This window comes from Hylobates moloch, unplaced genomic scaffold, assembly GCF_009828535.3.
Source record: "Hylobates moloch isolate HMO894 unplaced genomic scaffold, HMol_V3 SCAFFOLD_11, whole genome shotgun sequence".
In the NCBI taxonomy this organism is placed as follows: domain Eukaryota; kingdom Metazoa; phylum Chordata; class Mammalia; order Primates; family Hylobatidae; genus Hylobates; species Hylobates moloch.
The window spans coordinates 3,059,112-3,073,491 of record NW_026652286.1 but is presented as its reverse complement, the minus strand read 5'-3'; the positions used below and the strand labels follow the sequence as shown (position 1 = coordinate 3,073,491).

General features: G+C 50.4%; 1 protein-coding gene across 3 annotated transcripts in view; it reads left to right on the top strand.

Annotated features, from left to right (window-relative positions):
- The window catches only part of PRDM11 (PR/SET domain 11), a 50,885-nt gene extending 41,194 nt beyond the window's left edge, over positions 1-9,691 (top strand). For 2 of the 3 annotated variants that reach the window (XM_032166180.2, XM_032166179.2), the window contains one exon: positions 647-9,691. In XM_032166180.2, the coding sequence (XP_032022071.1) occupies positions 647-2,811 (2,165 nt within the window). In that variant the 3' untranslated portion in view covers positions 2,812-9,691. The remainder of the gene's footprint in view (positions 1-646) is intronic. The other variant, XR_009215562.1, reaches the window with a different exon arrangement.
- The last annotated feature ends 4,689 nt before the right edge of the window (positions 9,692-14,380 follow it).

Below are 14,380 nucleotides of genomic sequence, written 5' to 3'. Positions count from 1 at the left end.
CACCTGCATGGCTTTGCCCTATTCTGTTGGCTACCTGGGTCTCTAGAGTTGGTCGAGAACTAGGGAGGTTTTCTAGTTCATATCTGCAGCTGAGGGAGACTGTTTACATAGCACTTACTCTTTTAACCACGTCCCTTAGCTCAGAATGAGGTGTTTCTTGTATTCAAAGCATGCCTCTGAGCTAAACTGCATTTTGATCCTGAAATCACTTGGGCCATATCCAAGATGCCTTTGTTCACATTAATGAAGGGCAAATGAATCCCAAGTCCTTGCTATATAACTTTGGAATGTGTGATGTGCTTTTTCTCCTCCATTAGATCTACTCTCCTAGCTTGTGCTGTCCAGTTGATAGGGGGCATTTAAATCCCTCAAACACCCACACATGGAGGGCGAGGGCAGGCAGCCTGGAACCTGGTGGGCGTGACAAGGCAACTGTGGACAATCAATCACGGGAGAGTAAAAGTCACATGGGCAAGAAGGAGTGCTCATAAACTAATTCTGGGCTGGGATTCAATCCGTCCTAGGCTTCTACGGACTTCTGTTTCCCACGTTGTGGCACCTACCTTCCAGGAGTGTTTCCTGTGGATTTGGGAAAAGCTTGTTTTTTCCACCAGGAATAAATGTTTCTTTCCCATTTGTTTTTCAGCCTCAGAGAGCATGGTCTCCGGCCCTGCCATCATGGAGGACGATGACCAGGAAGTCGATTCAGCAGATGAATCTGTCTCCAATGATATGATGACTGCGACGGATGAGCCCTCCAAGATGTCATCGGCCACCGGGCGCCGAATCCGGCGCTTTAAGCAGGAATGGCTGAAGAAGTTCTGGTTCCTGCGGTACTCCCCGACCCTCAATGAGATGTGGTGCCACGTCTGCCGCCAGTACACGGTGCAGTCCTCACGCACCTCGGCCTTCATCATCGGCTCCAAGCAGTTTAAGATTCACACCATCAAATTGCACAGCCAGAGCAACCTGCACAAGAAGTGCCTGCAGCTGTACAAGCTCCGCATGCACCCGGAGAAGACAGAGGAGATGTGTCGCAACATGACCCTGCTCTTCAACACCGCCTACCACCTGGCCTTGGAGGGCAGGCCCTACCTGGACTTCCGGCCCCTGGCGGAGCTGCTGAGGAAGTGTGAGCTCAAGGTGGTGGACCAGTACATGAACGAGGGAGACTGCCAGATCCTCATCCATCACATCGCCCGGGCCCTGCGGGAAGACCTGGTGGAGCGCATCCGCCAGTCACCTTGCCTCAGCATCATCCTGGATGGGCAGAGCGACGACCTGCTGGCCGACACGGTGGCTGTCTATGTTCAGTACACCAGCAGTGATGGGCCCCCGGCCACAGAGTTCCTGTCCCTGCAGGAGCTGGGATTCTCTAGCACAGAAAGCTATCTCCAGGCGCTTGACCGGGCCTTCTCAGCCTTGGGCATCCGGTTGCAGGATGAAAAGCCAACTGTTGGCTTGGGTGTAGACGGAGCCAACATCACAGCCAGCCTCCGTGCCAGCATGTTCATGACCATCCGCAAGACGCTGCCCTGGCTGCTGTGCCTGCCCTTCATGGTGCACCGGCCCCACCTGGAGATCCTGGATGCCATCAGCGGGAAGGAGCTCCCATGCCTGGAGGAGCTGGAGAACAACCTGAAGCAGCTGCTGAGCTTCTACCGCTACTCGCCGCGCCTCATGTGCGAGCTGCGGTCCACGGCGGCCACCCTCTGTGAGGAGACGGAGTTCCTGGGGGATATCCGGGCAGTGCGGTGGATCATCGGCGAGCAGAACGTCCTCAACGCTCTCATCAAGGACTACCTGGAGGTGGTGACCCATCTCAAGGAGGTCAGTAGCCAGACCCAGCGAGCGGACGCCTCGGCCATCGCACTGGCCCTGCTGCAGTTCCTCATGGACTACCAGTCCATCAAGCTCATCTACTTCCTGCTGGACGTGATCGCTGTGCTCTCGCGCCTGGCCTACATCTTCCAGGGCGAGTACCTGCTGGTATCCCAGGTGGATGACAAGATCGAGGAGGCCATCCAGGAGATCAGCCGGCTGGCTGACTCCCCGGGAGAATACCTGCAGGAGTTCGAGGAGAATTTCCGAGAGAGCTTCAACGGGATCGCCATGAAGAACCTCAGGGTGGCTGAAGCCAAGTTCCAGTCCATCAGGGAGAAGATCTGCCAGAAGACCCAGGTCATCCTGGCTCAGAGGTTCGACTCCCGCAGCCGGATCTTTGTGAAGGCCTGCCAGGTGTTTGACCTGGCTGCCTGGCCCAGGAGCAGTGAGGAGCTGATGAGCTATGGCAAGGAGGATATGGTGCAAATATTTGATCACCTGGAGGCCATCCCGACCTTTTCCCGGGATGTCTGTAGGGAAGGGCTGGACCCCCGGGGTAGCCTGTTGATGGAGTGGCGAGAACTCAAGGCAGATTACTACACCAAAAATGGCTTCAAAGACCTGATCAGCCACATTTGCAAGTACAAACAGAGGTTTCCACTCTTGAACAAGATCATCCAGGTTCTGAAAGTCCTCCCCACTTCCACCGCTTGCTGCGAGAAAGGCCGCAATGCCCTCCAGCGAGTTCGCAAAAACCACCGCTCCCGCCTGACCCTGGAGCAGCTTAGCGACCTGTTGACAATCGCTGTAAACGGACCGCCGATCGCCAATTTTGATGCCAAGCGAGCCCTGGACAGCTGGTTTGAGGAGAAGTCTGGGAACAGTTACACGCTGTCCGCAGAAGTCCTCAGTAGGATGTCTGCGCTGGAGCAGAAGCCAGCGCTACAGACCATGGACCACGGGACGGAGTTTTACCCCGACATTTAGGGAGCTGGCGCTGCAGAGTTCACGAAGCTGTTGAATATTTTTTTAATCTATACTCATAAGCTTTGATATATTATATAAATATATATTATATTATATTATATATATATATATATATATAAACTCACACTGAAAATTTTTAAAAACCAAGGTGACGCGTCCACCAGAAGCCACTGGGAGCTTTCAGAAAGGAAAAATGTTGGAAACTGACTCTTGTCTACAAAATTTGGCAGCTGCAACATACATGGCAACTCATTTTCACTCACAGAAGCACGTGCTGGGGCCTCCTGTGTTCCCACCTTACTGTCCACCAACAGCATAAGCTAGAATGACAGGTCTCTGTCATCACCTTTAGGTAGCTCATTTTGTTTATGTTTTCATTTGCGGGTGGCGGTGCTCTGGGTTTGGGTTTATGTTCTTGCCTTTTCTTTTTTCATTTGGTTTTATGATGGGAGGGAGCTCCTCGGCCTCCTCGCTGACATTCTGGTCCAGCTGAATCAGATCTCTGACTTAAGTCAGGGTGGGTTGTCTGTCTGCATTTGGGAGGCGGTGGGGGCGGGGAGGGGGTTGACTTTTCTCCCTCCCCACCTGACTTCAGCTTGAGATCTTTTTTTATTCATTTCCTGATGAGGGTTCCTTCACTGTCCTACAAACAGAAGTGTCGGTCAAACTGTGACACTGCCACACCTCACCTCTGTTGCCTCATCCATCCCTGGGTCGTGGATCCCTTCCTTCCAGCCCCCCTGGAAACTCACACTATTACCCATTATACAGAAGGCAACATCGCCTCGCCGCCGAGCTTGAAATCCTGTGGAAGGGAGAAGGGGTAAGCTTTTAGCATTCCTGTTTTTACGAGGTGGAGGATAAAACAATATAATTCCATTCCAATCCAGGGCTTTTGGGGAGATGAAGAGCCAAGAAGTCCAGATCCCAACAGGGAAGTGATTTTTGGCTAAAAAACAAGTAAAATGAAAAGTACATATTCGAGTTACATGGATTATTTATACTTTTTCTTTATAATCATATCGTGTTGAGGGTATTTTTTTTTCCTTTAATAATCAAGAAATGCCTGCTATAGTTCAGTGGCAGGAGGTGTCAATGCAAATTGTGCCCTAAGTTATGCATAACTCAAATGAGAGTCTGTAGAGATGTGGTCCTCCTTTTGCAACAAGTCTGATAACATGCTACGTGGTCATAGGAAACTGGGGAATGTGTCTCTGCCTGCAAACTCTTCCTTTTTTGAACAGGGTAGAGATGTCCTAAAGAAATGGAGAAAAGAGAGGACTCTCAAGGCATCAGCCTACACACACACACACACACACACACACACAATCACAATATACAATATAAGCTTTAGAAATAGCCACTTGCCTACTCCCTGGGGCAAGTAGTGGTTTAAACTAGAGGAGTCTGATCAATGCTCTTTCATTCATTTAACTACCGGTATACCTCGCAAGGGAGTTTTAAAAAATGTGCGTGAGCTGTTAAAAACTTCTGTTCATGTTCCTACATCTGATTTATGCATATTTTATATGCAGAGATCCTATCACGTGGATGCAGGTCATTTTGGGGGAGGGAGGAAGATCTGAATTATATACCTGTGGTCAGTTCTCCTGAGAGCTTCATCTCTTGGTTGGCAGAGGGTAGTGTTATCTGGCCACAGGCAAGGCCCCAATGTCTTCAACCTGCTTGGTTCAGACATTATAATACTGTGGTGGCTTCCTTCCTTCTTGGTTTATGTTGTCTCTGAGGCCTCATGCCACCGTTGAGAACCACAGTGGAGATGTCATCAACACTGAACATGTTATAGCCCTTTCTTGGTCCCACCAGTCCCTTCATCCCCCACCAGTCCCTTCATCCCCCACCAGTCCCTTCCCCTTCACCTCCGTGGTCTTGGTGCTAAGATAACTTTAGAATCATTGCTGCTAGTCAATAGCTTTTCATTATATAAATATATTATATATATTATATATTATTTTTGAAACATTTTTGTTTGTTTTCAACAGTGATGTAGCATGTTAAAAAACAAAAAACAAAAACACAAAAAAACTGGGTTCCTCCAACTGTCCCACTGCCAGGCCTCATATGCTGCCTTCTTCAACAAATCAATGCACCCCTGCCTGGTGACATCCACCCCACCTCCCACCCCAGTTGCACACATGCTTCCCCACCCTCCTCTGAGCAAGAAGACAGCAGGAACTAGCAAGGAAAGGCTGAAAGCCCCCTTCTGAGGCTTTGAGATTCCCAGCCCCATTCCACTTCCCCACTTTAAACTGATGTCTCCCTCCATCTGCTCCTCCCATCAGGGTCAAAACCTGACTGTGGTCAAGTGGGATGCTATTGCAAAGCACCAGGTCCCACCTGGCCCAGCCCCAGCCTCGGGACTTCCTCTCCCCTCACACACGCAAACTGCTGTGTCTGGGGAGTTTCACTGAACATTGCAGAGATTAAGAAGGGTTGAGGGCAGAGATGGCTGGCAAGACAGGGCTTGGTGAGGGCAGAAACAGTAGGTTGGGATCCTTTCTTCTAGCCAACAGTTGCCTTACACCTTACATTGGGTAATGGGTAGGGAGGAGCAGGCTAAGGTTCCCACTCATTTGAAAACCAGGAAGAGAGAACCAGTGTCTTCCTGAGCACCTGGTCAGTTGGAGCTACTCTTTTTCCTCTCAAGAGATCGTGGCCAAAACGAGCTAAAATCTTCAGCTAGAAGGGGAAAAGCTTATGGGCCAGTGCCAGTGCCTACCCTGTAGTTCCTGAAAAAGCTGACAGCAGGTGACCTGCTTCTGGCCTAGCAGAATGAGCTGCTATGCACAGCACGCAGCTGCAGGGGTCACCTCCTGAGCTGGCCACCAGACCTTGCAAAAGCTAACCTCTCATGTGGTCTTGAAGTTAGGTTAGGGCACCCCTAAAACTCTGGGTGCTTGTGGCTTCTGCTGAATTTAGCCATGCCAGGGCTGTGGCAGACACTCTGTAGGCCACATTGCCATGGGACAGGGAATAATTTGGGTGATACACCACTGCAATTTACACAGGGTCTCTTCTCAGCTTGGATGCTCCCTGGGAGGCCCAGTGCTTCTGTCCTGTGAATTCTGCGTGTGATTACCCATGATTTCTGTCATCGGCATTTCCCACTCTTCTGCTTGCTTGAGAAGCACTTGGACTGATGGGACACTCAGGGTCTAGCCCAGGGAGCATATGCTTGGCTAACCTAATCTCCCCTTGATGTGTATACAGAACTGTGGAAAAGCAGTTGGTGCATCCCAAATGTTGTTACTTCGGACAAGACAGAGCCCTTTAACTCAGCCTCTGGCTTAGGAGTGACGACTACAGGCTTAGAATGAAGTGTGTCTCTGGGGCTGAGACTTGGCCTAACCGGGCTGGCTGATTAGTGACTTTCTTTGGCTCATAGGGATGGTGGGAAGTGAGATCAACCTTGAGGCCTAGGTTTGTGGCCAACTGTGCCAAGGAGATACCTGGCAGAGCCTGGGAGCCAGGGCCCTTATGATTAACATGATCTGCTTTTCCTTCATGGAGGACAAAACAAAAGATCCACTGCCGTCTAGTATCTGTGAAACACGGGGACAGCCCAGTCATGTCTGTAACTCTTGCCATGTCAGAACCCCCAAGTTTTGCCTGCCTGTTTGAATATGAGAGTCCAGGCATCAGAAACAGCAGCCTTATTTAATTTAATTGTTTTAATGACTGGCCCTGTGATACTAGGCACATCCTCATTTCCCATCCTCACTTGGGACTGAGAGCAGGCTCAAGCTCCAGGGTCCCTGGATGGCAAGGTTCAGTGCTGGGCCCCGGAATCTATGGCACTTGGGGGTCTCTGACCTCAGCCTCTGCCACATGTTTCCAAGTTGAGTTGTTTTGCTGAGGGGGTCCTCCCCTTGAGTTGCTTATGCCAACCCTTTAATTTAGGAAAAGGACCTTGTAATTACTTAAGGTAATGTTTAAATGTTTTCCATTCATTTGGAGGTGGTGCCAAAAGCGGGGGAAGCAGGCAGAAGGCTGGAAACGATAGCTGAGACCCTGCCGTGGGCCCACAGCCCTGGCCCAGCCGGCGCTGAGGGGCTGGTGCCATGTTACTTGATCACCTGGAGCCTGATGGGACCCAGGAGGTGGCCTGAGGGGTTGAAGTATAACTTCCCTCTTCTGGATCCCCCCTTTCACTTTTCCTTCTACCCCCTCTAGGAATGGGAGTTCTAGACCTAGGTCTGCTTTTGGCTTTCAGTCTGGGTTGATTTCCGTAGAATTCATGCTTTTTCTTGGCCCATAGGTCCAATTTTGGCAGAAGGCATTGGACTTGTGCCCCCTCCCTGCTTCAAGAGGCAGATCTAGCCAGGCCAGGCTGGAACAGCTGAAACAGGCAAGCCAGTCCTCCTCAGACAAGAAAGGGGTTTTCAGAGGGCAGTGGTGTGCCCATTCCAGACACTAGTCTTCTGGGGAGGTGGTGCCGTGTCATGGGTTCTAGTCTGGCCTCTTCCTCAGTCCTCAGGAGGACCCAAGAGACTGGCATGGTCCTTCTCCTGCTTGGAGGGAAACCCATCTCCCACTTGGTGGGGGCCCTTCTCTTGCCGTCTGTTGGTTAGGGTGCTTGAGCTGAGTGGATGGTGCTATGATATTTTTAAGGAGCCTTTGAGGCAATCTTTGCATGTTAGCCAGAGGGAGAAAAGGTGCCCTTTTGGGAGGAAAATGGTACGCCCCTCTGCTTCCATCTGGCACTCCCTTCCCCCGCACCCCTTCAAGTGGTATCGCCCTGGAAGTACCTATGCAATCCAGTCTCCCTAGGAGAGAGTGCATGGAAGCAGGGGTATGTGCAGTGTAGAATACAGATGCTACAGCATATATGTTGTATATATGGACATATACAGTACGTATACACGCGGAGTAAGAGAGTAAATCACGTCTATATAGCTATAAATAATATCCTATATATTTATACATTTCTATGTTTTAAATAGATATAAAAATAGAGTCTATAGAGCTGGGAGAGCAGTGGGAAGCCTGGCGCTGTGTTGTGCAAAGGGGAAGGGAGCACGGCCTTCGGAGAGGGAGCCGGGGAAGGCCAGCAGGCAGGGTTGGCTGGCAAGGGGGCCTCCTACCCGGAGTGTTGGAGAGGAGAGTGGCTGGGTCCCGGCTTGCTCCATGCACTTTCTCTCCTTTTCCACAGGCTTGGTCTGAGGTTGGAAGGAGATACCCCCTGAGCTCCAGCTGAGGTGCCCCCTACCTCTCCCCACCCCCACAGCCTACGCTTAGGCGGTCACTGCTGCTTGGCAGTAAGACGTGGTCTCTGACTCCTGGTGGAGGGACCACTGCACAAACCCCTTCAAAATCCTCCCCCACCAGGACTGAGCAGCGTCAGTGGCAATAGGAAAGGTGCAAACTGGATCAAGAGCTGGTCCAGGAAAGATACCGCCCCTTCCCTCTTAGATGCTTCTGCTGCCCCTAGAGGCCAAGCCCCTAAAGTGCAGCCGTCCTGGCCTCCTCCACTTGCTCAAGCACTGTCAGGAGGAGAGGACGGGGGCAGCGTGAGCATCGCCAGACAGCGCTGCCCACCATCCACAGGCTTTCTGGCCAGGGCAGGGGGCATCAGCTAGCAGGAAACAGTGGGAGAGACATATCTGCACAGTCATAAATTCAATGGCTACTCCAGTCCAGAAGCAGGGCTTTGGCCCAGCCCGCTCCGCGCAGCAGCTGCTGCTGGCTGTACTCAGGACAACGCTGTTTCCCCTCCAGGTTTAGTTCACATACACTGTTCTCATTCTGTGACTTGAGGCAGAGGCTGAGCTGGGATACCCCAAGCTCATCCACTTTCGTTGGGAAGGGCGCCTCCCTGGGTTTATCACGAGCTCCTAGCCCGAGCCGGGCGGGGATGTCTGGGGGCCACGCGGGGGCACAGGTGCAAGCTGGCAGCATGACGGAGGGCTTATGCAGCCCTGACGGGACCCAGAAGCCCATTTGCTCCTAGTCTCCTCTCTGTTTTTTTTCCTCCTGGAGGTAGGAGAGAGGGCCTGGCCAGGCGCCGGATGATGGAACAAGGGCAGCTGCATGCTCCCTCTCTCCAGACCAGCCTTCCACCTTCGGGGTCCGAAGGGGCATTTGCTCCCATCCTGAGCCTCCTCTGCCCCTGTCTTGCTCTTCCCCACCATCCTACAAGTACCTCAGTCTCCAGCAGGCCCACCCCTCCACCCGCAGCCCAGGGCGGGTCTGTTCTGCCAATGCCCACCTCCTTGAGCCACAGTTAGCTGCCAACTGGGTCTTGGGACACCCTCCAGTACCTGGCTCAAGAGAGACCAGGCCGGGCCGAGCCTTCTTCCCACTGCAGTGGACCAGACCCACAGCCAGGGGATGGGCATCCCCAGGTAGCAACCCCACAATGCACTGTACCTCAGAGAGAGAGCACGCCAGGGGCACCAAGGGACCGAGCCCTCTGTCCAGAGGGGGACAGCGGTCACAATACTGCTCACCAAAAGACAAAGGCCAGGCTGCCCTCGGGCACCTCTCAGTCTTCACTTTTGTCTCTCCGGAAGAACCAGCAGTCTGATTCCGTCTATTTCAGCCCCCGTCTCTCTCCTCTCCACCCCCACGCTGCTGAACCGTTTTCATGTCAATCACAAAGGAAAAATAAGTGGGGGTGGGGGGAAATACCTAGGAGTCTATTATCACATACATATTAATATGTTAATACTTTCTTTCTTTAAAAAAAACCTCTTGATGTTATTATTTTGCAGACTACGCTTTATAGTACCTGTGTGACGGGACCTAGAACACTGGATACAAATAGAGCTATGTTGGTTTATCATAATATGTACGCAGAAACTTTCTTTTTGTCATATTATCCTTGTAATGTAAGAAGATTGTTAATAAAAGCATTTAAATTTACTCACCACTGTTGAATTGCTGCCTCCTTGCCTCTATCCCCAGCCTGTGCTCTGGTTGACTCAGAACGGGCCCCACCGCAAGGGCTTAGGTGTCAGGATAGGAGCCTGCCTGCTGCCAGGTTGGAAGGAACTACAAGAGGCCACTAGCCCCTTCTTGCTGCTCTCATTGTTCCGTCATTAGAGTCTCCTTCCAGCAAGTAACCTACGTGCCTCGCCCACCAAGCAGGCCAAAAGAGGTGTGACCGAAACCGTTTAAAATAAATCTCTCTGCCCCCATATGCATTCATCCCACAAGAATCTCCTGGAGGCAGCACACAAGGGCTGTTGCAGATAAACTGTTGTTCTCATTCTCCCTCAAGCTGCCTGGCATGGTTCTCTACTTGTAGACCTGTCCCTGGAGAAGGGTCTTTCCTCAATGGTTTGTCATTGGCACTGGTATAGGGGTGATGAGTGATGCTTTCCCCACATTGTTTTACAAAAATTAGCATAAATCCAGTGAAGACACATAATACGTTTTAATTTTTTCCTCCTGAGCTGCTCGGTCCTCCTACTCCCAGTTTCCCTGCCCTGCCCATTTGTCTTCCTTTTAGGAGCCTTCCTTGTTCCTTTTTCTTAACCTCTGTCTTCCGCCATTTTCCTCCCAGCCCTTGAAGGCTTCCTTCCCGTGGTTGATCACTCAGAGGCCTCCTGTTGTGAAAGCCACTCTACAGACCCCATGGAACAGTCTAGTTTTCTTCTTCCCAGAGGAGGTGTAGGGAAAGAAGGAGCAAAGAGACATAGCTGTCCACACCCAATCAGCCCAAGGGAACCAGGCTCAGGCCTGCCCCCATGCTGGGCTACACAGAGTTGGCCCACCTTTGCAGCAGTATCTGGAACATGTTAATGATTTCATCACCAGCAAGCAAGGGAAGGAAAGATTCCCCATTTGCACTTCACCATGAAGTTGGTCTCCCCAAAGTGGGGCTTGTAGGAAGTGATAAGGGGGTGAGGTCTATTCCATTCCCTTCCTCCCTCTTCTCCCCAGCTTCTCCTGTCCCTCCTTCCCCAAGATTCAAGGGCAAGTTGAGTTCAACCCAGAGAGGACTTAGGAGAATGACAAGCTGCCTGAAGACCTGAAAGGCTACCATGCCACAATTTCTAGAATGATTTTTTAAAACTTAGATTCAGTCATGGCATCTGCTCTGCCTAACACCTTCCATTGGTTTCCCATTGCCCTTATAATTCAATCCAAACTCCTAATTATGACCCATCAGCCCTGCACGGTGCAGCCCTGCCTACCTCCCAGCCTCATCTTGTCCTCCCCTGCATTGGGCTCCAGCCACACTGCCTTCAACTCACTAAGCTCTTTTCTACCTCGGGATCCTCTGATGCCATGAGGCCCCCGCCTGGGATAGCTTTCCCAGATGGTTACATGACTGAACTCTTCTCCTCTTTTAGGTCTCATCTAAAATGCAGCCTCAAAGGGGTCTTTCCTGGCCGGCCTATCTAAACTGTGTAATTACTCTCTGTGTGTGTGTGTGTGTGTGTGTGTGTGTGTGTGTGTGTGTGTGTGTGTGAGAGAGAGAGAGAGAGAGAAAGACAGAGATTGTTTTATGTCCATCTTCCCCTTCCATGTGGTAACACCCACAAGGGAAAAGCTACATAGTGGGCATTTAATCAGTGGGTATTGAAGGAATGAATGAACTTAAGCCACTCCTGATAGAAGTGCAATTCCTGCAATGCTGTCTTGGTCACAACTGAGGTCCTAGGTTCTTCCATGTTGCCTGTCTCTATTTTGGTTTCCTTCCTTGATCAGAAAGACCCTGCGCCTGACCTCTGGTTGGATCTAACCTTGATCCGGCCCCTACTCCACAAAGCTGGAGGTTGTTCCCATGGTACTCACTTGAGTTCCCCTCCATTCCAACTTGCTCTTGCCCCTTGGACAATGTTCTGCCCAATCCAGCCAGGTGTCTCCTAGTTCCTATAGGAAAGAGAACTTTTCCAGCTCCTTCCAGCTTGGTGATTCTCAGAGTTCATGCTTCCAGGTAGCATTTTTAAGCTACTGCCTATGCATGTAAGTGATCTTCCAATAAAGACCCTGGGCTACTGGCTGTACCCCAGAGCCTGGACCTTTTAGGATTAGACCGTCCCAGATTCAAATCCTCTTGTGCCTCTTTCAACCTATGGGACCTTGGATGAGTCACTTATCCTATTCTATCTCTTCAGCGCTTAGCCCAGAGCCATGGTTTACTAGGTGCTGATTGTCATTATCATCCCCATTGCGACCTCTAAGATCAGGGTGAATGAGGTGCTAGGAAGCATCAAGGTTTCCTGCTGCCATCCTCTTTCACCCAGAATCCCTGGGGCTGCCCGGGGTGACTTTTAATACAGAGCCACTTACACCTTCAACTGGCATGGATGCCTCTACCTAAATGGGAATCACCATTCCCCTCTCAGAGAGATCCTCAGGGCACCTTGTTCTGCTTCCTGCAGCTCATCTCACCTGGCTCTCAAGGAGAAAGGGACTGCAGAGAGGTTCTGTTTGTTCTGGTTAGAAAAGCAGGTTCCTCTTTGCTTCTGCCTGGTTGGAATCCCTAGGTTTCTGAAACAGGATTTCTGCCATTGCTCACTTGCCAACAGGCTGTCCTGAAACACCAAGAAAGGGCACTGGGAAACTGAGCTGGGGAACTATATGCCCTAGCATGGGTAGGCTGCACTGACAGGAGACCAAACCCGGCTGGGGATGAGCGAGCACAGGGGCCAAATCACACAATGGCCACAAGTAGCTCAGTTTCCATGGCAACGTCTGGCTTCTAGAGACGGAGGAGCCTGTCTGGGAGAAAGTCTGGCTTCCTCCCATCCTCCTCCAAGGTAGGGGTCTTCTTCTCTGGCTTGGGGAAGCTGCTGAGGTCCCTGCCAGGGGCCATCTGTGCTGGCTCACCTGCAGGAGATGAGGAAGGGGAGCAAGGGGACAGTTCTCCAACACTTGGACTAAGAAAATGCCCAGCTCCCTAAATCCATCCACAGCCACATCCTGTGGCTTTATTCTTGCCAGGCGTCTGCCTCAGGAGGGAGACAGAACAGATGCTAGAGTTCAGAGCTCCTGAAATGGTGATGCTTCCAACTGGCTCTAAAAAAAAAAAAAAAAAAAGAAACTCTTGGATGGAAAATTACCACCAGCCCCATTAGCAATTAAGCAAATGAGAAGAGGCTGACTTGAAGCCTCAGGTGCCATTGCACGTTGTCTAGAGGAGTGGGTAGCTGTCAGGACGGACTGTCAGGAGATACCAGGGGGATATTGCCAGGCAGACATGGGGCAGGGAGGGCAAGTACATGTATGTGGGTTTAATTTGTTTTATGCACAAGATAGGAGGCTAAAGGTATGTGTAAAAAGTAAGTTGTTGGCTGGGTGCGGTGACTCACACCTGTAATTCCAGTACTTTGGGAGGCCAAAGTGAGCAGATTGCCTGAGTCCAGGAGTTTGAGATCAGCCTGGGCAAAATGTAGCAAAATCCCATCTCTACAAAAAGTACAGAAAATTAGCCGGGTGTGGTGGCATATGCCTGTGGTCCCAGCTACTAAGGAGGCTAAGGTGGGAGGATTGCTTGAGCTTGGGAGGTCAAGGATGCAGTGAGCCTAGATTGTGCCACTGTACTCTGACCTGGGTGACAGAGCCAGACCTTGTCTGAAAAAAAAAAAAAAAAAAAAAAAAGCTGTTGACAGTCTAGGTCATAGAATCACAAAATGTTAAAGCTGGAAGGAGCCTTAGTGATCATTTGCTCCAAATTCATTTTACAGTTGTGGAAACTGAGGCCCAGAGGTAAGTGACTTACCCAGGGCCATGAAGGTGGTCAGTCACAAAGCCAAGCCGGGTTGCAGATTCCCAGCTCCTGATGCAATGCTCTAGACATGAGTCAATTATACGCAGGAACAGTGCTTGTTATTCGAAGCATTTCAATGGAAAGTCCTTGTATAAAGTGACTCATGAACTCTGCTTCCCTCTTCCATTTCTCTTTTATATCAATCCAGACTCTTAAGTATGAGTTTTGGGCTCAGGTGGGTCATATTCATAGTTACCTGTGAAACATAGTCTGCATAACATTTGGCTATGTGGGATAAAACCAACTGATCCTATTTTATTATGAAAATTTAAATGCTAGTTGCCATTACAATAGAATGTATGTGTATACATAATATAAAATAGGGAATTATATGCAGACTTGGAAAGCAAAGACATCTCATGGCTTTCTTTATGGATTGTTTATCCTATTTAAGAACCTTCTATTTTAATTCTGTGTGACCTGGCTAATTTTCTACTAGCTTTAAAATTCAGGCCCTGCCCCTTGCTTAATCCCTTTTTCTCCAGAGGCCATGGCTGTAGTGGCCACCAGGAAGGCTTAGGATGAGAGGACTCCAGGAGTCCCCTTGTCCCTGCTGGCCACCAGGCGTTCATGAGTACCAATGGCTGCTGCTAGACCCTTCCATTGATGGAGTATTTCTTTGGGGAATGTTAAAGAAAGAGAAGTTACTAGTTTCCACCTAATTTCCTCCCCCAGCAATGAAGCCAAATCCCTGAAAAGCCTCACCCAACCTTGGCATTCCTAACTGTATGTAGCCTCTTTGATTCAGTACTCAAGCAAGGCCACCAAGGTACACACACATGCACATGCACAGAGTACTCTATGACTCACTCCTGGGTATATATC